General features: G+C 49.8%; 1 protein-coding gene across 2 annotated transcripts in view; it reads left to right on the top strand.

The window, feature by feature from the left end:
- FAM120A (family with sequence similarity 120 member A) overlaps positions 1–16,281 on the top strand; it is a 117,786-nt gene extending 101,505 nt beyond the window's left edge. Inside the window, exons 13-18 of one of the 2 annotated variants that reach the window (XM_051846971.2) lie at positions 1,999–2,208; positions 2,946–3,129; positions 3,544–3,678; positions 5,665–5,806; positions 6,886–6,982; positions 14,395–16,281. In XM_051846971.2, coding sequence (XP_051702931.2) covers positions 1,999–2,208; positions 2,946–3,129; positions 3,544–3,678; positions 5,665–5,806; positions 6,886–6,982; positions 14,395–14,706 — 1,080 coding nt within the window. In that variant the 3' untranslated portion in view covers positions 14,707–16,281. The remainder of the gene's footprint in view (positions 1–1,998; positions 2,209–2,945; positions 3,130–3,543; positions 3,679–5,664; positions 5,807–6,885; positions 6,983–14,394) is intronic. The other variant, XM_070049992.1, reaches the window with a different exon arrangement.
- The last annotated feature ends 5,875 nt before the right edge of the window (positions 16,282–22,156 follow it).

Below are 22,156 nucleotides of genomic sequence, written 5' to 3'. Positions count from 1 at the left end.
ACACGTCTATCTGAGACAGAACTTTTATCTAAATGTCCGTAACAGCCAGAGCTAGGTTGGGCTGAAGTTGGGAGCCAGGAACTTAATCCTGGACTCCCATGTTTGTGGCAGGAACTTGAGCTATCGCCTGCTGGCCCCAGAGTCCAAATTAGCAAGGACCTAGAATTAAGAGCCAGAGTTAGGACTGGAACCCAGGCACTCAGATATACGGGACTTGGGCATCTTACCTGTAATCTTATGCAGTGGCCTGAACACCTAGTTCTAAACTAAACTTTTAGTTCTATTTTTCACTGAACTTTGAACTACCTCGTACACACATATCTGTGTGGATGTGGGTATGTGTGTGTATGGGTAGTATAGCCTTGCTCCAGTTCCTCATGCCAACAAGTTTGGAGATGAGAGATTTTGATGAAAATACATCTATGCAGGGCACATCTGCAGAGACTTTTTAAACTCAGCATGCAGATGGCTTTGTGAGTTCCCTGGGTCCCTAGGGGCTTGAATCTGGATGTGTCCAGTGATAGTGCGTGAGTGAGAACCTCTGGTGCCGTTTTGTATGTGACATTCAGATGGTGAGGCACATCTGAGACGACACCCACCCCATCACTTTTCTCCCTGATCCCTGACTCTCTGGGAGAGGCTCCATATGCGAAGTGCTGGAGTCCCATGTCACTGGGAGGGACTCATGGCTGGTTGTGCTGTTGTGCTGGGGCAACTGTTTACCCACAGCCACACCTCTGCTAGACCCTTTCCTGCTGGCCTGGCTTCCTCCTCCTTGAGGATTCTCCTTCCTTTCTGTAGTTGTTCAGAGACAGTGGCTGGCTTCTAACTAAACCGAATACATTTCTGTTTTGTTCCAGCTTGGCCCTCTCTTTCTCCACATGGCACATAGACATAAAAATGTTTCTGATTCTGTCAGTCCAGCTCCCCTGCCCTCAACTGGACACTCTTCAGTTCACTTCCCTGTGAGGGAAAGTGGGGTGGCTATGCATGGTAGGACTGGGGTGGAGATGAACAGCTTTCCTACATGGATATTTGACCACATTTACCTCAAGTGTAAGGAAAGGTTTCAGACTCAGTGTTGGCTGATCACTGGGAGTGTTGACACAAATAGCGTAGAACAGCAGGTAATCATAGATTTTTTAGCATTCGGCATTAAAATAACTTTGTTTTCTCTTTAATGAGCAGCCATTTTACTTCCCGTGGGTCTGTGGCCCCATAAAGAGTATATTCCTTAAGAAGTCACCAGATTGGGAAGATGAAAACCAGAGCAGAGTGAAAACTTAGTTCTGGATAATCCACAAACTAGGCCCCTCACAGGCAATCAAGAGTTGACTGTGCCTGTTAGATTCCTGCCCTGCTCCCCATCCCTGGGGAAATAACACATGCAAATTCTATAGCATGCATGGTGCAAACACAGCATTTTTGTTGTTGCATTCTTTCATTTATAATCTATCCATTTCTCCTAAAAACATTTTGACAGTCATTAATAAGTTGCTATCTAAAACATTAACATATAAAATACCAAAGTACAAATTTACTTTAGAATGAAATTATATCAAGTAATTTTTTACTATAACTACTTGAAAAATGCAAAATCTTGACTGTTCCTTTTGACACCCTTGCTGTAGTACACTCCCGTGTTCACTTCTGAGGTGTGGAGTATTATTCTGTACAGGGTTGTTGGGCTCTGGTCTGCTCAAGACTATACATCATGGCTGATGGTGTTATGAGCCAGCCTTATGCAGAGTATCCCTCCACACTGTGTGAGGCTTTGCAAAGCCCAAACTAGAATAGATTCAGTTAAATCACTGAAAAGTATTTCTGTTCAATGTGGGGCCAATGGGGTCACTGTAAGATAGTGACGGGATGACTTAGGGGTACTGTTTTGTTGAGGAATGTTCTCTGTTAACTTTGGGGGAGGGAATGTAGTGAGACGCTGGAAGAATTAATGCTGTAGTGCTCTTATTCCATAGAAATTACTCTTTTCAATTTAAGATTGAGAACCTCGACCCCCGAGGGATTCAGCTATCAGCTCTCTTCATGAGTGGGGTGGACATGGCGCTGTTCGCAAACGACGCGTGTGGACAGCCCATCCCCTGGGAGCACTGTTGTCCATGGATGTATTTTGATGGGAAGCTCTTCCAGTCCAAGCTCCTCAAAGCCAGCCGGGAAAAGACTCCGCTCATCGACCTCTGTGATGGTCAGGTATGTCGGGGGGCACCGCTGGCTAGCACGGAATACAGCACACTAGCTGAATCTGTCAGAACCAGTGTGATAGTGATGGTTTTAGATTAGGCCGAGCCAGTGTGTGACTGCGTGCTCCCATCAGACCATGGACTGCTTACTTCTCAGTAGTAGTTAGGTTGTGAAATTTGCCTTGAAAACTGAACCACCTCTTCTTGGGGGGAGGTCCAGGATGAGGTTCCTGTGAGGCTGTGGTCATACGCTTTCTTCAGGCAGTCAGTATGTGGCTTTGTTTGTATTGTTGATGACTGTTGCACTCACGGCCAATAGCACTGTAACTTATGCCTGAAGGAAACCTCTCTGATGAGTGTGTTTTTGCAACAAGCATGTCATATCTTCATGTGCATTTGGACAGCACATCAGCACCACACTTAGGGACCATTTTTAACAGCAGAATCACCACCAAAAGCACCCAAACTGAAAAATATGGCAAACACAGACCATGGAGGGGAGTGTTTGCAGCATGAGCTGAAGCAAGCAGGCAGGCTTGTCTCACTCAACCCGTGCCCAAGCCTGCCAACAACCAGGGAAGTGCCAAGAGTATCAGTTTGGAGTACAGACAATGCAGTATTTCACAGTAGGTGAAGCTGCAGATACAGAACTCACGAGCAGTGGAGTTGGCATGTGTGGTTCTGCCAGTGTGCGTGTAGGCCTGGCAGGAGCAGAGCTGAATAGTCACCGCTGTCCTTGCTTTGCAGGCCGAGCAGGCTGCCAAGGTGGAGAAGATGCGCCAGAGCATCCTCGAGGGGCTCAACCTCTCCCGGCAGAACCACCCCCTGCCCTTCCCCCCACCCCCCGCCCTGCCCTTCTACCCCACCTCAGTGTACCCACGGCACTTCGGGCCCGTGCCACCCTCCCAAGGCAGGGGCAGAGGCTTTGCAGGTGAGTCGTGTGGCAGCGTTTGTCTAGGTGGGAGGAGAGGCAGTCTACTAGGGAGCCAGAGCTACAGTGCAGAGACCCTGTAACTGTCAGTCTGTCTGCAAAGCAGCAAGGGGGTGGTGGGGGAGGGAGAGTGGGAGCCGCCCCGCTGACCAGAACCTGTTCACACAGCTAGAAACCCTTTCCTCAAAATTTTGGATTAAGGTTTCTTTGGGAGAAAATAAATCCATGTGAGTTGGGGAGCTGTCTTTGAGTTCAGCCCTCGTCAGTGCACTCTTGGAGGCCCTGCTACAGGGAGGGTGGCCAGCGGTGCTATCCCTGAGGACCTGGGGTGCAGATGGTGCGCCAGCAACTGCCACTGAAGGAGACGCTGTCCCTCATGCTTTTCCCCTGTCTCTCTCTGCCTGGGTCCTACAGGAGTCTGTGGCTTTGGAGGCCCCTATGGGGAAGCGGTAGCAACAGGCCCCTACCGAGCCTTCCGGGTGGCGGCGTCGGGACCCTGCGGAGCCTTCTCAGGCAGTGACAGCAGCAGAACTAGCAAGGCCCAGGGCGGTAATTATCACCCTCCTCCTCTCCCCCCATGAAAGCTGTTGCTGCCAGCACTTCTTGCTCCAGCCCCTTCCTGTCCTCTTGAGCCACCCCAGTGCACACCCTATCTCCTGCGCCCTCTCTTGAGGGTAGGCTGTCCAGTCTGCTAGAGCAGAGCTGGCCACGCCCCATGCACGCAGGATCAGCGTGGACTCCTGCCCAGCGGTGTCTTGGTCCTCGGTGGGGATCCTTGGTTAAAGGTGCCTTGCTGGGACAGAGGGCTCTAAGGGGCACGCGAGTCCTGGTGTGAACAGTCGGTCACAATTTGTTTCATAGAAACATTTTCACAGAAGATCTGACACCAGGTATATAAACAAGTTAGATACTGTCCATTCCCGCTGCTGCTCCTGTTCTCATTTATGTTGTGTGTGTGTGAGGGGAACAAAGCCTTATTTGTTCTGGAGACACTTGTGACTCTGCTGTGGCTTTGTCCTCTTCCCACATCTTGGAGCTGCAAATCTCTGTAGCCATCAAGTGACCCCGCGGGGTAACGGAGGACAGGCAAGCCTCGCTGCAGCCCCACACTCTGTCTCTGACTCAGGTCCCTAGGGTGCTCAGGGAGGCCAACAGGAGGCGCCGGCTGTGGGAAGGAGACTCCTGCAGACCAGCTGTGCCTGCACCTTCTGCAGTGGAGTCCCCCCTTCCCCCAGCCTCCCATGGGGCTTTTCTGCCCCTGGCTGCGCCTCCTGCAGCTCCACCGCGTCCTCCGCCACTTGGCTGCTGCCGCTCCTTCAGCGCCGCCCTGTGTTGGCCCACAAGGCTGAAGGACAGGGGCGGGGTTGCCATGGGTGCTGTGGGGTGAGAGGGATCCTCTAGTCAAAGGGAACGCTCCTAACGTTGTGTCTGGAGTTCAGGCCCTTGCTGGGCAGGGCTGCGCCCGGGATCCTGGGACCCTAAAGAGTGAATAGAGAAGAGCTGTAAAGTAGTTTAACTGGATGGCGTATGGAAACATTATTATTTTGGATATTTTGTGTTAAGTAGGATTGATTATTAAAACTTCATCCACTTCATTGGCTACCAGAAAATATAAGGCAAAGCCGTGAGGTGGCTGTGACCACAGCTGACACCGGGAAACCGGGACCTCATTATAACCCAGCCCCCTGCCAGAAAACAAGATACCTGAGGTTCTATTTTATTTCTTTTTGAAGACTATTTATTTATTTATTTATTTGAAAGGCGAGAGAGTTAGAGATCTTTCATTTGCTGGTTCACTCCAAATGGGCACAACAGTCAGGGCTGTGCCAGGCTGAAGCCAGGAGCTTGGAACTTTTTTCAGTCTCCCCTGTGGATGCAGGAGCCCAAGCACTTGGGCCATCTGCTGCTGCTTTCCCAGACCATTAGCAGGGAGCTGGATGGGAAGAAGCAGCTGAGACTTGAACTGGCACTCATGGGATGCCAGATTGCAGGTGGGAGCTTAACTCAGTGTGCCAGTGCTCACCCCTGTTGTATTTCTTTTTATCAGATACTTCTCAATTAATAATTTGAGAGTTTTCTTGCATTAGAAAACCTAACAATATGCAGGCTACCAGAAATGAATAGAAGTTAGTGATTTCAATGAATAGTTGTGATTCTGCTTAAGGAAACTCTACAGACTAATTGCCTTCTGTAATGTTTGCTAAGGTTGTAAACATGAAAGCGATTTGCCTAAAGAGGAAAACGCTGACCGCAGAAACGCTCCCAGTGATGCCGGGCGAGCCTCTCGCGGGGCTGTGGTACCTCGTTTGATCCTCTTCTCTCTGAAGCGCCTTGCAGCTGCAGCCACATTCAGTTGTCACAGGTTTTTCATGACAGTTGAAAATCAAGCGGTGCAGAGTCTTCTCAGGGCAGGATGAAGCAGCTTCATCCAAAATATGAACCCAAATGCAAAGAAGTGGCTTGCTTGTTTCTGTGTTCACTGTTCTCAGTGCTGTGGTTGTAAAGATGTTTTCTTCTTGTGTGTTTTCTGTGCAGGAGTCCAACCTATGCCTTCTCAGGGAGGGAAGCTAGAAATCGCTGGCACCGTGGTGGGCCACTGGGCCGGGAGCAGGCGGGGCCGGGGGGGCCGTGGGCCCTTCCCCTTGCAGGTGGTCTCTGTTGGAGGATCTGCCAGAGGGTGCGTTGGGACTGGGAACATACATTTCACATGAATAGAAAACAGCCTCTCACTTGCCTTTTTACATGAGTTTTTATATTGTTTCATATATGTTCTAAAACTAACCTTCTTAATGGTTGCATAGGATTCCATAACAGAGCATTAAGTAAGTAATTAAATAACCACACACAGTTAACCAGATGGGTTTTCCAAATATTACTTCTAAACAGTTTTTTTTAGATTTGTTTATTTTTTTGAAAGTCAAGTTAAGACAGAGAGAGATCTTCCATCTTCTGGTTTACTCCCCAGTTGTCTGCAATGGCCAGGGCTGGGCCAAGCTGGAGCCGTGAGACAGGAACTTCTTCCAGGTTCTTTATGGGTACAAGGGCCAGAGCACTTAGTCCATATCCCACTGCTTTTCCCAGGTCATTAGCAGGGAGCTGGATCAGAAATGAAGCAGCCAGGACTCTAATCAGGGCCCGTATGGGATGCCAGCATTGCAGGCAGTGGCTTTACTCCACAATGTCAACCCTTAAACTTAATATTTTTTATTTTTTAAAGTGTCATTTAAAACAGATGCATTGAATATAAACCAAAAATATATATATAAATGTTTGAAGTAGCCATACTTAAACTCTATGCTTTATAGAGCATAGGTTTGTTTTTTTTTTTAAAGATTTATTTATTTATGTATTAGGCAGAGAGAGAGAGAGGGAGGGAGGGAGGGAGGTATTATGTCCACTGCTTCACTTCCCAAATGGTCACAATGACCAATCTGAAACCTGGACTTGGGTTGATCTGAAGCCAGGAGCCTGGAGCTTCTTTGGAGTCTCTTGTGCGGGTGCAGGGTCCCAGCCAAATACTTGGGCCATCTTCTACTGCTTTCCCACACCATGGCAGAGAGCGGAATTGGAAATGAAGCAGCTGAGACTCGAACTAGTACCCAGATGGAATGCCGGCACTGCGGGCGGTGGCTTTACCCACTGCTCCACAGTGCTGGCCCCTAGATGAGGCATTTTTAAAGTCTTTTGCTATATTATTGTGAATGCCATCTGTAATGGTTCTACGTCTGTTTGCTGTTGTCCTTTCTGTTCACTTAGGCGTCCAAGAGGAGTTATTTCCACCCCAGTGATTCGAACCTTTGGAAGAGGTGGAAGGTACTACGGCAGAGGCTATAAGAACCAGGGAGTGATTCAGGTAATTGTGCACACAGCACTGCTGCTGTTGTCCCGGCTGTGTCTCCTCCCTGAGGTGGGATTTCCGTGCCTGTGCTCAGACTTAGGGGTGAAGGTGTTCTGTAGATGTCCTGCATGAGCAATGCCTGGCACAAGGGTGCTTTTCTTTTTTAAAACTAAGATCCTTGGGGCTGGTGTCATGGCATAGTGGGTAAAGCCACCACCTGTGATGCTGGCATCCCAAATAGGCACCAATTCATGTCCTGGCTGCTCCACTTCCAGTCTAGCTGCCTGCTAATGGCCTGGGACGACAGCTGAAGATGACCAAGCACTTAGGCCCCTGTACCCATGTTGGGGACCTGGAAGAAGCTCCAGGTTCGTGGCTTCTTATTGGCCCAGCTACTGGTTTTGGATCGGCCATTGTAACCATCTGGGGAGTGAACCAACAGATGGAGGATCTCTCTCTCTTTTTTTAAAAGATTTATTTATTTATTTATTTATTTGGAAGTCAGAGCTACAAGAGAGAAGGGGAGAGGCGGAGAAGTAGTGTATCTGTTGGTTTACTCCTCAAGTGGCCACAACAGGTGGAGCTGTGCCAATCTGAAGCTAGGGCCTCCCATATGGGTACAGGGGTCCAAAGCCTTGGGCCATCCATCTTCTACTGCTTTCCTAGGGCATAACAGAGAGCTAGATCGAAAGTGGAGCAGCTGGGTCTAACCGGTGCCCATATGGGGTGTCAGCACTGCAGATGGTGGCTTTACCTGCTACGCCACAGCGCCGGCCCCGAGGATATCTCTTTCTCGCTCCCTCTAATTCTTTCAAATAAATAAATAAATCTTTAAAAAAAATTTCCTCAGTGTGGATGTTTTGCCTAATAGTTAAGACACTGCTTTATTCTTATTTATTTATTTTTTGACAGGCAGAATTAGAGAGAGAGGAAAGGTCTTCCTTTTTCTGTTGGTTTACCCCCCCAAAGTGGCCACTACGGCCGGCGTGCTGCGCCGATCTGAAGCCAGGAAAGACCCAGATTGAGTTCCTGGTTTCTGGCTTTGGCCTGGTTCAGGCTCTGCTGTTGTGGGAATTTGGGGAGTGGACTAGTGTATGGAAGCACGTTCTCTCTCTCCTTCCTCCTCCCCGCCCCGCCCCACCTTAGAAATAAATAAATAATTAAGAAAAAACATCCTCATGAGCTCCTCTTGATGTTTCTAATTCAGATTGAGAACTGTAGGGCTCTTAATTAACATCTGTCAGGTGTGTGCTTCCTTTCTCCTGTACCTTGTCAGAGTCTGGGCTTTTCCTGTGGATGGTGCTGGGGGAGGTGCACCGGTGCACACATAAATCCACTGTGCACAGGGACACATTGCACGCGCAGGCTGAGGAAGTCTCTTAATGCCAATTCAAGAACAGTTCAAAAGGTGTCTGCATGTCCCCTCCTCATTCTCCACCATTCTTGTGCTTAAAAAAAAATAGCAGTGCTATTATTATCTGTGTTGTCTGTGCAGATGGCCATGACCTACTACACTTTCCTTTACCTCGTTTGTTTTGGTTCTATAAATACCTTCCTGTCCTGTGCCCCCCACCATCCAGTGTCTTTGCATGTCTTTTGGGCGCTGAAACCCCTTCTTTCATAGATTATTCTGAAAGAATGTCTTCAGAAAGATTTAGAGACACAATCTTTGATGTGAAGTAGAGATTTCTCCTTATCCTTGGAAGCATTGGCTCCAGTTTTTTCTCCTCACGTTACCTTGTGTCATTTTCTTCTTGCATAAAGAGTTGCTGAAAAAGACTGGCAGTAATATAATTTTCTTTCCCTTTGAAGCAACTTGCTGATTTGATGTAAATGTTCAAACTGGTTTGTTTCCCCATGCAAGTTCAGTGCCTTTCCTTGTGCCATTTGTTTGGGATCCCTTTTCCTAGTGCAGGGGACACTCTTCCCAAATGTGGTTTCCGATCTTATTTCAGAAAGTCATCCCGAATGAATGGTTCTGTGTTTGTTCCTTTACTTTGCTTTGTCGCTGTCCTGGTGCTCCCGTCACCCCATCATGCTCTTCTGGGCCTGTCTTCAATATGTGGCTTACTCGTTTGATTCTTTGTCATCTCTTCTGTCTTTGTTGGCACATAACTCACATACAGTTTATCTATTTAAAGTGTACAATTCAGTGATTTTTTTTTTAAGACTGATTTGTAGACCAACTTCAGGTTAAGTTTTAATAGGCAGATACAGAGTTTTCCCATGTACCTCTCGCTCCTTCCTCCTCACAGTGTCCTCCACTGTGAGCATCCCCTTCCAGAATGTACATTTGTTTCGGTCCATGATCTACACTGACACGTCGTTATCATTCATATGAGGGTTCTGTCCTGATGTCCTGTATTCTGTGGGTTTAGACAGTGTATTATGACAGGATCCACCACTGTTGGCTCATACAGAGTAGTATGACGGACCTAAAAGTCCTCCATGTGCCATTTAGTCAGCCTCCCTCACAATGACTCCATAATCCACTGATCTTTTAAAGATTTATTTATTTGAGAGGCAGAGTTATAGACAATGAGAGGAAGAGACAGAGAGAAAGGTCTTCCATCTGCTGGTTCACTACCCAAATAGCCGCAACGTTCAGAGCTGGGTCAGTCCAGGTCTCCCATGAGGGTGCAGGGCTCCAAGCACTTGGGCCATCTTCCACTGCTTTCCCGGGCCATAGCAGAGAGCTGAATCGGAAGAGGAGGTGCCCATATGGGATGCCGGCCCCACAGGCGGAGGATTAACCTGCGCCACAGCACTGGCCCCCACACTGATCTTTTCACTGTCCCCATAATTTTGCCTTTTCCAAAATATCACATACTTGGGATCATACAGTATGGTGCCTTTTCAGACTGGCTTCTTGCACTCAGTGATACACATTTAAGGTTCTTCCATGTTTTTCATGGCTTGATAGCTTATTTTTTAGTGTTGAATGATATTCCATTGTGCAGATAAGCCGATTTATTTATATACTCCTCTCCTGAAGGACACAGTGGTTGCCAAGCTGTCTTCCAAAGTAGCTGCAGCATGTTGCACTCCCACCAGCAGTGAATAAGTTGTTTTTAAAGATTCATTTATTTATTTGAAAGTGAGTTACGGACCCAGCGTTGTGTTATAGCAGGTAAAGCTGCCACTTGCAATTCCAGTATTCCATATGGGCACCAGTTCGAGTCCCAGTTGCTCCACTTCCCATCCAACTCCCTGCTAATGTAGCTGGGAAGGCAGCAGAAGATGGCCCAAGTCCATGGGCCCCTGCACCCACGTGGGCGATGGAAAAAGCTCCTGGCTCCTGGCTTCAACCTGGCCCAGCACCAGCCATTTGGAGAGTAATTCAGTAGATGGACGATCTCTCTCTCTCTCTCTCTCTCTCTCTCTCTCTCTCTCAGTCTCTTCTCTCTTGTAAACTCTGACTTTCAAATAAATAAATAAATATTTAAAAAGAGAGAGAGAAAGAATTACAGAGAGAATCTTCCATCCATTGATTCACTCACCAGATGGTACATGACAGGGCTGGGCCAGGCCAGAGCCAGGAACTTCTTCTTGGTCTCCCATGTCGGTGACAGAGACCCAAGCACTTTAGCCATCATCAGTTGCTTTTCAAAGGCCATTAGCAGAGACCTGGACCAGAAGTACAGCACAAAGGAAAAACGAACTGACGGGCTGGTGCTGTGGCGCAGTAGGTTAATCCTCTGCCTGCGGCGCCGGCATCCCATATGGGCACCAGTTCTAGTCCTGGCTGCTGCTCTTCCAATCCAGCTCTCTGCTATGGCCTGGGAAAGCAGTAGAAGATGACCCAGGTGCTTGGGCCCCTGCACCCACGTGGGAGACCCAGAAGAAGCTTCTGGCTCCTGGCTTCGTATCGGTGCAGCTCCGGCCATTGTGACTATTTGGGGAGTGAACCAACTGAAGGAAGACCTTTCTCTCTGTCTCTCCCTCTCACTGTCTGTAACTCTACCTCTCAAATAAATAACTAAAATCTTTAAAAAAAAAAAAAAGAAAGAAAGAAGAAAAACGAACTGGCGAATGTGTGGGATGCGGCATCACAGCTGTCGGCTTTACCTGCTACCCCACGATGTTGGACCCCAGGGCATCCTCAGCAGCATTGGTGTGTCGTGTGGTGGTTCTGGCCGTTCTGATGTGTGCAGTGTAGCTCGTCGTTGCTTTAGCTGTGCTCCCCCGGTGACACGTGGTCGAGCACCTTTTCATCAGCTTATTTGCCATCTTTGTTTTAGCTTTGGTGGAGTCTGTTCAGGTCTTTGCCCCAATATGTCGTCACGTTATTTTAATTGGGTGGGTTTCGGCGTATTCGCAGGGTCAAGCGGCCAGCAGTGCTAACTATAGGACATGCATCACTCTCCTAGTAGAAACTCCCTTCTCATTTATGGGCAGTCACCCCCTAGTCGTGCCACCCCAGCTGCTGGTGACTGCTGATCAATTCTGTGTGTCCTTGGACTGCCTGTTAGGGGTGTTTGACTGGAGAGCACAGCTGGTAGCCTGTATCAGGACATTTTGTTGCTGAGTCATGTTCCATTCTATGGACAGACCACATTTTTAAAATCCATTGATGGATATTTGGGTTTCTGCCTTTTGGATATTGTGAATAATAGTGATGAATATTCATCTGTAAGCTTTTCTGTGGACAAATGTTTCCAGTTCTTTTGGGAGTGGAATTGCTGGGTCCACTGCTCTCTCTGCCACACTGGTTCCCACCAGCTGAGTTCCCACCAGCAGTGCACAGGGGCTGCAGTGTCTCCACAGCCTCAACAGCGTGTTGAGAGTCTGTGCCTTGTGCATGTGAAGTGGTAGCATTGTGTTTTTGATTTGCATTTCCTCTATCTTCCTTTCTTTTGCATCTTTAAAATGTTCTTCCCCTAGATTTTCTGCAGTTGTTTGTTCTTGGTGTTTCCTCTGCCTTAGTCTTTATTCTTAAAGTTTAATTTCTGCTGCTCTTTCATTTCTTCTATCATGTTATTCTCCTGTTTTGTCAGAGGAGGTGCTCTCGGTCTTTCTTACGCTCCCATCTTTCTGATGTGGTTGGTTGTCTGTGGGATGTGTCTGCATTCTGTATTTTCTCTTTGCTTTTAGTGTTGTGTGTGATTCCATCTTGGTGTTTTCTGTTGCACATTTTTAGGTGAAGTTGGGTCTTATGTACCTTGAGAGTTTGGCTGGACGCTGTGCACAGTGTTGCTGTCGTTCCTGTTAATTCTCACCTCGTGTTAAACACACACAGTGGCCAGCGCCACGGCTCACTAGGCTAATCTTCCGCCTTGCGGCGCCGGCACACCGGGTTCTAGTCCCGGTCGGGGCGCCAGATTCTGTCCCGGTTGCCCCTCTTCCAGGCCAGCTCTCTGCTGTGGCCAGGGAGTGCAGTGGAGGATGGCCCAAGTACTTGGGCCCTGCACCCCATGGGAGACCAGGAGAAGCACCTGGCTCCTGGCTTTGGATCAGCGTGATGCGCCGGCCGCAGCAGCCATTGGAGGGTGAACTAACGGCAAAAGGAAGACCTTTCTCTCTTTCTCTCTCTCTCACTGTCCACTCTGCCTGACAAACACACACACACACACACACACACACACACACAGACAGCTTGCTTCTTGCATTTCAGGGCCTTTTCTTTCCCTGCTTCTGTTGCTGCTGTCCACGCCGCTTGTATTTCACTCCCAGCACTTGTTCTCGCTGGGAGCCCATCCTGGTGGTTGGTGGGTTCTCAGAGGAGGCTGCGCTGCTGAGATGGTGCGCTTGGCAGTAGTGGAAGGAGCTACCTGGAGCAGAGCTTTCAGGGGAAACAGACAGGGTGTCTGTTTCCACCACACGGGGAAAGCCAGCTTTTTTTCATCGCCTGTGTCCTTTATGCACACCCTTCCCCTGCTACCCTGAGCACTCCCAACAGCCAGACCCCTGGCGGTTCCTGGTGCCCCTGGGGGATGTGTGTGCTCCCATGCCAGGTGTTGCTTCCGCCCTGCAGGTGGCTCTGCTGCAGCAGGTGAGCTCTGAGATTTGAAAGGAGGTAGTGAAAATGTCAGCATTTTTTCCTCCCCTTCTTGGTCCTGCTATAATTTTATATTGGGTATTTGTCTCACAGTTCCACAGAATGACTCAAGGAGAAGAGCACTAAAAAAAGATTTATTTATTTGAAAGGTGAAATTATAGAGAGGTCTTCCATCCACTGGTTCACTTCCCAGATCCTAGATGGCCGTACTGGCTAGAGCTGTGCTGATCCAAAGCCAGGAGCCTTGGAGCTTCTTCTGGGTCTCCCATGTGGGGCCAGGGGCCCAAGGACTTGGGCCATCTTTTACTGCTTTCCCAGGCCATAGCAGAGAGCTGGATTGGAAGTGGAGCAGCCGGGTCTTGAACTGGTGCGCATATGGGATGCCAGCACTGCAGGCAGTGGCTTTACCCACTATGCCACCTGCTGGCCCCGAGAAGGGCATTTTGGTATCCTAACGTTTTTATTTGGAAGCTAAGATAAGATACTGTGGGGGGATTGGTGGCATGCTGCTCGCTGGAGGTCTCTGGGCACAACCTGAATTGAGCAGTGGGCTTTGTCCTTAGTAAGGCCAATGCCCTGTATATCAGGATAGAAGGAATGGAAGGTTCTAGAAGGCACCATCTGGGGTGGGAAGGGAGTAGGGTGATGAGACAGAAGTGCTTGCTCTCATCTGAGACATGGCCATTGGCAGGGGAAGCCATGCAAGTTTGCTTGTGCACTGTGTGTGATGCCTCCTGGCCCTGAGGGATCCCTGCAGACATGGGCGGGGGCAGAGCTGCTGCTAGGCACCCCACAGTGGCATCAGTCCCTGGGCTGATTTTTTTTCTAAGAGTTATATTTATCTGTTTATTTTTAAAAGATTTATTTATGCACAGTTACAGAAGGGGGAGACACACACACACATACACACAGAGATCTTTGACCTGCTGATTCATGCCCTAAATGCCTGCAACAGGCAGGCTGGGCCAGGCTGGAGCCAGGAACTCCATTTGTCCTGCAAGAATGGCATGGGCCCAAGCACTTGAGCCATCTTCTGCTACATCTAAACCAGGCACTCCAAAATGGGGTGTAGGCATCCAAAGCACCACAGCACTTCATTCGTTAGCTTTAAATCTGTTAACCGGAGGGGGGCTCATTCAGAAGCCACCACCACAGATGTGCCACCATGATCAATGCCAGTTTGTTGCTTGTTGAGGTTTCCCATGTACATGGGGTTTATGCATGGTCAGAAGACCTGTTAATTTGGGTTGCATGTGTTACCCCATTATGTCTCATCATCATATATAGGGCACATAAACTTAAATTGAGCACATAATATACCACTTAGAGTGCTCTGGTGTCTGCGGGGCACCCTGAGGCCAGTGTGGGCCCCTCTGTCCCTGCTGCTTGTCCGAAGCCTCCTCCTCACGCCCTGTCTCCTTCCATGCAGGGCAGACCTCCGTATGCTGCTTCAGCAGAGGAAGTGGCCAAAGAGCTCAAGTCAAAATCCGGGGAACCCAAGTCATCTGCTGCCTCTTCAGACGGGTCCCTGGCAGAAAACGGAGTGACCGCCGAGGAGAAGCCCCTGCCCCAGATGAATGGGAGTGCGGGTGATGCCAGGGCCCCCAGCCGCTCCGAAAGTGCCTTGAACAGTGACTCTAAAACGTGCAATACAAATCCTCGCTTAAATGCACTAAGTACAGACAGCGCCTGCCGCAGAGAAGCTGCTCTGGAGGCGGCTGTCTTAAATAAAGAAGAGTAAACTTATTTTTTATAGAGGGTGAAGGATGCTGGAAGGGTAAGGATTTAGGAATATCTGGAGAGAAAGAGAGCCTGCAGTTACGTACATTTTGTCCTTTCCGTAAGAGAAAAATGAGGACTTTGGAAATTCAGATCCCTCTTTGATATCAGAGATTTAAACAACACATTTTTAGTTTTAACCAGTTGTGGTCAAAATGCTACAATAAAACAAAAAGAGAGAAAGAAAATGAAGAGCATTTGACTCCCGCACTTAAAATGAAGTACACATAAAGTTTAAACTGGTTATGACAAAAGCCTATAGTTGTGTTTCTTGAACTATAAAGAAAACAAATTTTGGCAGTCTTTAAGTATATATAGCTTAAAATATAATTTTTAGCATTTGGCACCATATGTATGCCATTATATTTGATTTTGCATTACTGTTTCACAATGAAGCTTTGTTTAAGGCTTTGTTTTTTATGATTATGAAAGAAATAAGGCACAACCACAGTTTTTCTTTCTTAAATTTCATCACTGTTGATGTGGTTCTTTTGTGTTAAAAAAAAAGTGCAACTATCGAAACTGAAAAATTATAGAGTAATATTGCCGTTCTGCTGATTTTTAAATACACAGTACATCATACATACTTTATAAGCAAGTTAAATGGAGGTAAAGTTGAAATCATAGAAGATGCAAATGACCTTTCAAAATCCACACAATGTGTTCTGAAACTTTTGGTGACTAATACCATGCATCTGCGATCAGTGAACTATGTGGTTTTGAATCGGATGTAGACGTTAGTACTACTACTTGAGCTAAACTTCTGCATGGTTCATAATTTTTAAAGTGTGTAGTTAATATTATGCATGTTATTGTCCTTTCTTCCATTCTTACCAGTATGTGCCCATTTGCAAAACAAAAATGCTAATAATCAGTAATAGTCCTATAAAAGATGTTAACTCTGTTTAGTAATTGACTGATCTTGCTCTAACCTTAAAATTTTGTGATTATTGACCTCTGTTGCATTTATTCTAAAACCCCCCAAAATTATCTAGCCGTCTCAAATATCAACATTACCCTGGTGTATTCACTGCTGTATGCATTATTGTTCTTTGTTGCTGTTTTATGCCTTCATATTAGCAAAATATGAAATTCTGTGAAAAAAAAAAAACCCTTTGATCTTAAAAAAAAAAAAACACCCCCCCCTTCTGTAGCAGGAAACAAATTGCTTGTTCTGAGAACTTTCCCATCAAGAATTTAGTAGAAGCAGGTATACTTCTATCATTTTGATGTTTTTGTTAATGTTTCCAAACAATGTACTTTGAAATCAGAATCACTTCTTATCGTTTTCATATACTTCTGATGCTCTTCATCACATTAGTGATCAGAAATGAAGTGTAATTCCCCAACCCCTGCCCGCAAGAGCTAAGTAGGATCTTACTGTAAGTTGAAGGGAGTTCTGCCCTAACTCATGGATTGTGAAGAATGAACTGCTGTTGGGTTTGATTGACTGTCGATGGACTGTGGTGTGGCGTATTGGAGGCTATTGAATGCAACTTACAATGCTTAATAAAAATCTTTATTCTTTTAGTATAAAGTATGGCGTGGCTTTTCAATCCCTTGTGAGGCGTCATTCAAATCGAGAAGGCTACCGAACAGCCCTTAGCAGATCCGCCAGCGTTTAGCAGAGGTTTGTCCTTTGAGAGTAACTGCCGCGTCCCAGGTCTGGGGGGCGTCCACGGTGGCGCTCCCACACTGCGTTACAGGGCAGCGTCCCGAAACCAAAGGCATTAAAAAAAAAGATAGCTCGAATAAAGCTGGCTTAGTAACTAAGAGTTGGTTGTAAGCCCGCGTTTATACGCGTTTTTACATCTCCTACTTACAGCGGCAGCGCGCCGGCCTTGCCCACAGGCGGGCCTGGACGGCCTGGCACCGGCGCGCGGGAAACGGGGCGCGGCGTCGGGGGCGGGCGCTCGCCCGAGAGGCGCGCTCACTTCCGGCGGCGGGGGCGGGGCCCCGCGTGTCCCCGCCCCCGGGAGTGCGCGCGGCGGCGGGCGGCTGCTGTGGGCGGGGAGAATCCCGCGGGCGCCGGGAACCGTGCGGCCGCGGAAGTGGGGGTGAGCGCTTCGTCGGGCGGGAAGGGCTGGCGAGCGGCTCCGATGCGGAGGGACCCCGGAGCCGCCGGCCCGGCTGTCCACACCAGCCCCACGGGCTCTCCTGCTCCCGGCCGCGCAGACCGGAAACGAATTTACCCGCTCTGTCTTCCGCGGGATTTGGCATTCCGATTTTGGAGGAAATGAAGCCGCGAGTGCCGTGGGAGCGGGACGGCTCCGCCCTACGCGGCCACCGTGCTGCCGAGGACCGCCCGCGGGGCCTTCCGCCGTGAAAAGCGCACGCACTGCCTTTTTACGTCCCAGGGGGCCAGGCTCACGCTACCTGCCAGCAGCAAACTGACCGGATCGGCCCTCTGGGTCGGCGAGGGGACGGGGCGGCAGGCTGAGCAGGGTGGCGGCGGGCGCTGCTCCCGCTGGCTCCCCATCATGTCTAAGTGCTCCAGGACTCTTGGTGACAACCGCAGGAAGCGTCCTCCCAGCCCCAGCCAGGGGTCCCTCTCCTGCGCCTTATGCAAGGGAGGTGCAGGCTGCAGAACCCAGCGGGGTTGGAAGAGCGAGCCAGGAAACACGATCCCTTACCCCATCACCAAAGTGACAGGTCTGAGGACCCACTGTTCCAAGGCTGGTGCTGCCCTGGGTGCGGCAGCAGGGGCAAGATGCACACCTCCTGGCCAATTTCTTCCTTCTTAAAGTCACTTAATTGATTTTTTTTTCTTGTTTCAAAAGTAGTATGTTTATTGTGCTAGGTTTGAAAAATAGAAAACAAAAAAGAACAATCACAAGTGACTGCATCCTGGGACACCTGTTGTTCACATTGGGTCTCTCCTTTTTCTATGCAGTATATAAAATTTTTTTTAAAGATTTTATTTATTTGAGAGGTAGAGTTACAGACAGAGGGAGAGACAGAGAGAAAGGTCTTCTGTCCGTTGGTTCACTCCCCAAATGACAACAGCTGGAGCTGCACTTATCCGAAGCCAGGAACCAGGAGCTTCCTCTGGGTCTCCCATGCGGGTGCAGGGGCCCAAGGACCTGGGCTATCTTCTACTGCTATCCCAGGCCACAGCAAAGAGATGGACTGGAAGAGCAGCAGCCAGGACTAGAACTGGTGCCCATATAGGATGCTGGCACCACAGGTGGAGGACCAACCCACTGCCAGGGCACCGGCCCCAGTATATAAATTTTTTAAACAGGAAATGGTCCTAACATTTTTCCCATTCTGTGTTCTGTCGCAGCCCTGTGGACTCCATGCTGTGTGGCACCACTGTCCAGTCCCCATCTTTCCTGTCTGCAGGCTGGGACATTTCGTCCCCTTGCCCTCAGGAGCGGCTGTGTCCACCTGCCCCCGCCCCCTGGCAGAAATGTAGCAAGGACTCTGCCTTTGTGGCATTGGCACTTGAATGAGGGGGGCAGCATATGTGAGGGCCAAGAAGAATAATTTCTGGCCAGAAAATATGCAAATAAAATGAGGTGATGAGAGGACCTGGGCCAGAACTAGAGCACAGTGTTCAGCAGTGGGCAGAAGGGAGCAGCCTGGGTCGGCGCCGCGGCTCACTAGGCTAATCCTCCGCCTTGTGGCGCCAGCACTCCAGGTTCTAGTCCCGGTCGGGGCGCCGGATTCTGTCCCGGTTGCCCCTCTTCCAGGCCAGCTCTCTGCTGTGGCCAGGGAGTGCAGTGGAGGATGGCCCAAGTGCTTGGGCCCTGCAGCCCATGGGAGACCAGGAGAAGCACCTGGCTCCTGGCTTCGGATCAGTGCGGTGCGCTGGCTGCAGCGGCCATTGGAGGGTGAACCAACGGCAAAAGGAAGACCTTTCTCTCTGTCTCTCTCTCTCACTGTCCACTCTGCCAGCCTGTCAAAAAAAAAAAAAAAAATAAGGCTGAGACAGGACCAGCCCGGAGAGCTCCAGGTGCCCAGCACACGTATAGGTAAGTCTTGCAGTTGTCATCATGCCTGGTTCTGGAGGTGCTGCTGGTCCAGGAAGGGAGTCCTGATGCCCCCACCCATGTGGCCCTGGATGGCGCGGTGCCCCCATCAGAGCCATCTATCTCCGTGGGCCCGGGCACAGCCAGAGCACTGGTCTTTGCCAGTCTGACAGGGAACAGCGGGTTTTCACGTGCGTGACTCTGGTCTCTGAGGCAGACACGCCCTCTGTTACTACACCCTGGTTTCCTCACTTCCTCCTCGACAGGGAACTCGGCCTTTCCCCACACAGGCCTGCGGTACGAATTCGGAGAACTAATTCATTGTCCATTCCTTAATCCAGGTCCTTGCCTGCTGCCGAGTCGGGAAGGCACCTGAGGGAGGGAGGACGTCCTTGGGGAGCTGTCTTTGCCATCCATTTACCACCCCTCCACTGCACCTGGGAAAGCCCCTTGCCACCCGGCTCTGCACTTGGTGGGGAGGACCTCCTTGCCCTGAGCCTGCCACCAGCGTCCCCTCGCCTGCCCTGTGTCCTCCCCACTGGTCCCCAGGCTGTCTGCTCAGTGCTGCACGTGCCCCAGAGGGCCACAGCAGGTGTTCCCTAGCATGGGGCGAGCTAGGTGACCCCAGGCCTGAGGCAAGCCTTTCATTCAGTTACTTCACCCCATGCTGTGGACTGTGTCCCCCCAGATTTGTAAGATGAAATCATAGCCCGGGGCCTCTGCCTCAGAAATGGGGCCTTTGCAGATGCACTTATAGGCCCAGGTCGTATTGCAGCAGGTGGGCCCTGCTCCTATGGGACTGTTTCTGGGGCGTCTGGGCAGCGAGAGACACACACACAGGAAGCGTGCTGAAGGCAGACTGGAGTTAAGCTGCTAGGCTAAGGAGCCCCTAGAGGCTGGAGGGGCTGGAACAGATCTTTCCCAAGCCTCCTTGGAGGGGCCGGGTCCTGCCAGCACCCTCATCTCTGACTTCTGGCTCCAGAACTGGAGGTGCTAAATGTGCTTCCCAAGGCACCTGTCTGTGGGCCTTGGTCCCCTAGCCCTGGACGCTCGTACACCCCAAATGCCACTGTCCATCACCTTTCCTGTCTCACAGCAGGTGTGCGTTGGCTTGGGTCACACACATTTGTTGATTCTTGCCTCCCAGAACTGGACATGGCCTGGGCCACCAGAACGCAGAAAGTCCTGTCGGGAATAAAGCTGCCTCCCCAGTGGGCGGAGGTGGGACTTGAGGCTGAGGGGGTTGACCCAGTGACGAGGCTGGGCCCTGCACAAGCACCCCCAACCCCTGCACCCAGAAGGAAAGCCTTCCTGTCTCCCTCACGTAGGAGGATGTCAGTCTGTACCTGCATCTGCCTGCAGGTCACCCCAGGAGGGCGTGGGGGCGCTGTGCTGTGTGCTGCTCAGGAGATGGTCCTGTGTGAAAACGCACCCAAGAAAGACAACCCGAGGTAAGATGGCAGCTGCAGCAGGAGCGGGTTCCACCGGGAGCCATGCTGGGGAAAGAGGAGCTCATCTAGGGCAGTGCAAGGCGGGCATCATAGACGCCTCCGCCACTTGGAGGTGGGAATTACCCAGGAGAGCGCCGGGCACCTCGAGGGAAAGCCGGGCAGGCAGCAGCAGCTCAGGTGAGAGCGCGTCACACTGTGCCTGCCCCTGACGCTGGTGCACGCCCATCCCTGAGGACAGCTGAGCCCAGCACGGGCCAGAGGGACAGTCACCCTAGCTGCCCAGCAGTGCCCCGGTCGGCCAGTGCCGGAGTTTTATGAACAACATCCTTTTGGGTAGCAATGGTGAGGTCAGCTGGCTGAGGGGCGCTTCTGGTCTACAGACCCCCTGCATGCAGACGTGCCAGGGCCATCCTGCAGACAGCAACAAGAATGTGTCATGTGTCTCTTTAAAGATTCACTTTATTGATTTGGAAGGCGTGGGGCAGGGCGAAGAGAGAAAAAGTGGGTTTTCATCCACTGCTTCACTCCTCAAATGGCCACAGCAGCCAGAGCTGGGTAAGGCTGAAGCCAGGAGCTTCCTCCTGGTCTCCCATGTGGGTGCAGGGACCCAAGCACGTGGGCCATCTGCTGCTGCTTTCCCAGGGGCATTCGCAGGGGGCTGGATTGGAGAAGGAGCATCCAGGACTCCACCTGCTACACCACGACACCGCCAGGACAAAGGCCACTTTCACACCCACCACGTGGCTTACAGATGCCCATGCGGCCTGTTTGTTTAGAGGTGTTCTGGATCACATCAGCTTGTCCGGCTCCCCCAGGAAGGGGCCCACTTGTAGAACTCTGTGTATCCTGCAGATGGGTTCACCTGTCACAAAGCACTCACCCAGCTGCACAGTGGCTTCTCCTTTCTGCTATTTCCCATGCCCATATGGGTATTACTTACCTGTCTCTTGTTCAGGCCTGTGAGCTCCCTGGAGGTGGCAGTGAACCTGTCTTGTGCCCAGCTGTGTAACCTGACAACGAAGTCACCCAGGAACATACAACCAACCCACACCGATCATGAATAACAAAATCTCAGTAGTCCTGTGAGGTTAGGTCAGTCATCAACACTTTTCCAACAAAGAAAAGCCCTACTGTACCAAACATTTAAAGAAAAATAAACTAGACTTTCTCAAAGTCTCACAGAAGGTTGGAGAGGAGGAGCCGGTGTGTCATGGCAGGCAGGCATCCCATATTCCAGCACCAGTTCGAGTCCTGGCTGCTCCACTATGAATCTAGCTCCCTGAAAATGCACCTGGGAAGCAGGGATGGCACAGGTGCTAGTGTCCCTGCCACCCCTAGGGAAGACCCAGGTAGTGTTACAGGCTGCTAGCTTCAGCCTGGTTCAGTTCTCACCGTAGTGGCCATTTGGGGAGTGAACCAGCAGATGAATGCTATCTGTGTGTGTGTGTGTGTTTCTCTGACACTCTGCCTTTCAAATAAACAAATCTTAAAAAAAAAAAAAAAAAAGAAGAGGAAGGAACCCTTCCAAGCTCATTCTCTGAGGCCATCATGACCGTGACACCAAAGCCAAAGACACGAGCAGAAAACTATAATATTGCTTATGAATTCTGCTGCCAAAATCCTTGACCAGATACTAGCCAACAGGTACCAGCAGCATATTAAGAGGATTATACACTGTGACCAAGTAGGAGTTAGTCCTGAAATGTAAGGATAGTTCAACATGAAAATCAGTGCAATTCACCATGATAATAGAATGAGGGATTAAAAAAAAAAAACCCTACATGATCATTTCAATTGTTGTAGGAAAAAATCTTAACAAAAATCCAACCCTCTTATTATTAAACCAAAAATCAAAAAATTTAGAAGGAAATTTCCTCAACATAGTAAAGGCCACCTATGAAAAGCCCACAGTTAACATCATACTCAATGCTAAAAAGCTGAAAGCTTTCCCTCTAAGATCAGGAATAGAGCAAGGATGCCCGTTCTC

The sequence above is a fragment of the Oryctolagus cuniculus genome, chromosome 1 (genome assembly GCF_964237555.1).
Source record: "Oryctolagus cuniculus chromosome 1, mOryCun1.1, whole genome shotgun sequence".
Lineage (NCBI taxonomy): Eukaryota > Metazoa > Chordata > Mammalia > Lagomorpha > Leporidae > Oryctolagus > Oryctolagus cuniculus.
Note: the sequence above shows the minus strand (reverse complement) of the source record. Positions and strands in the feature narration are given on the sequence as shown.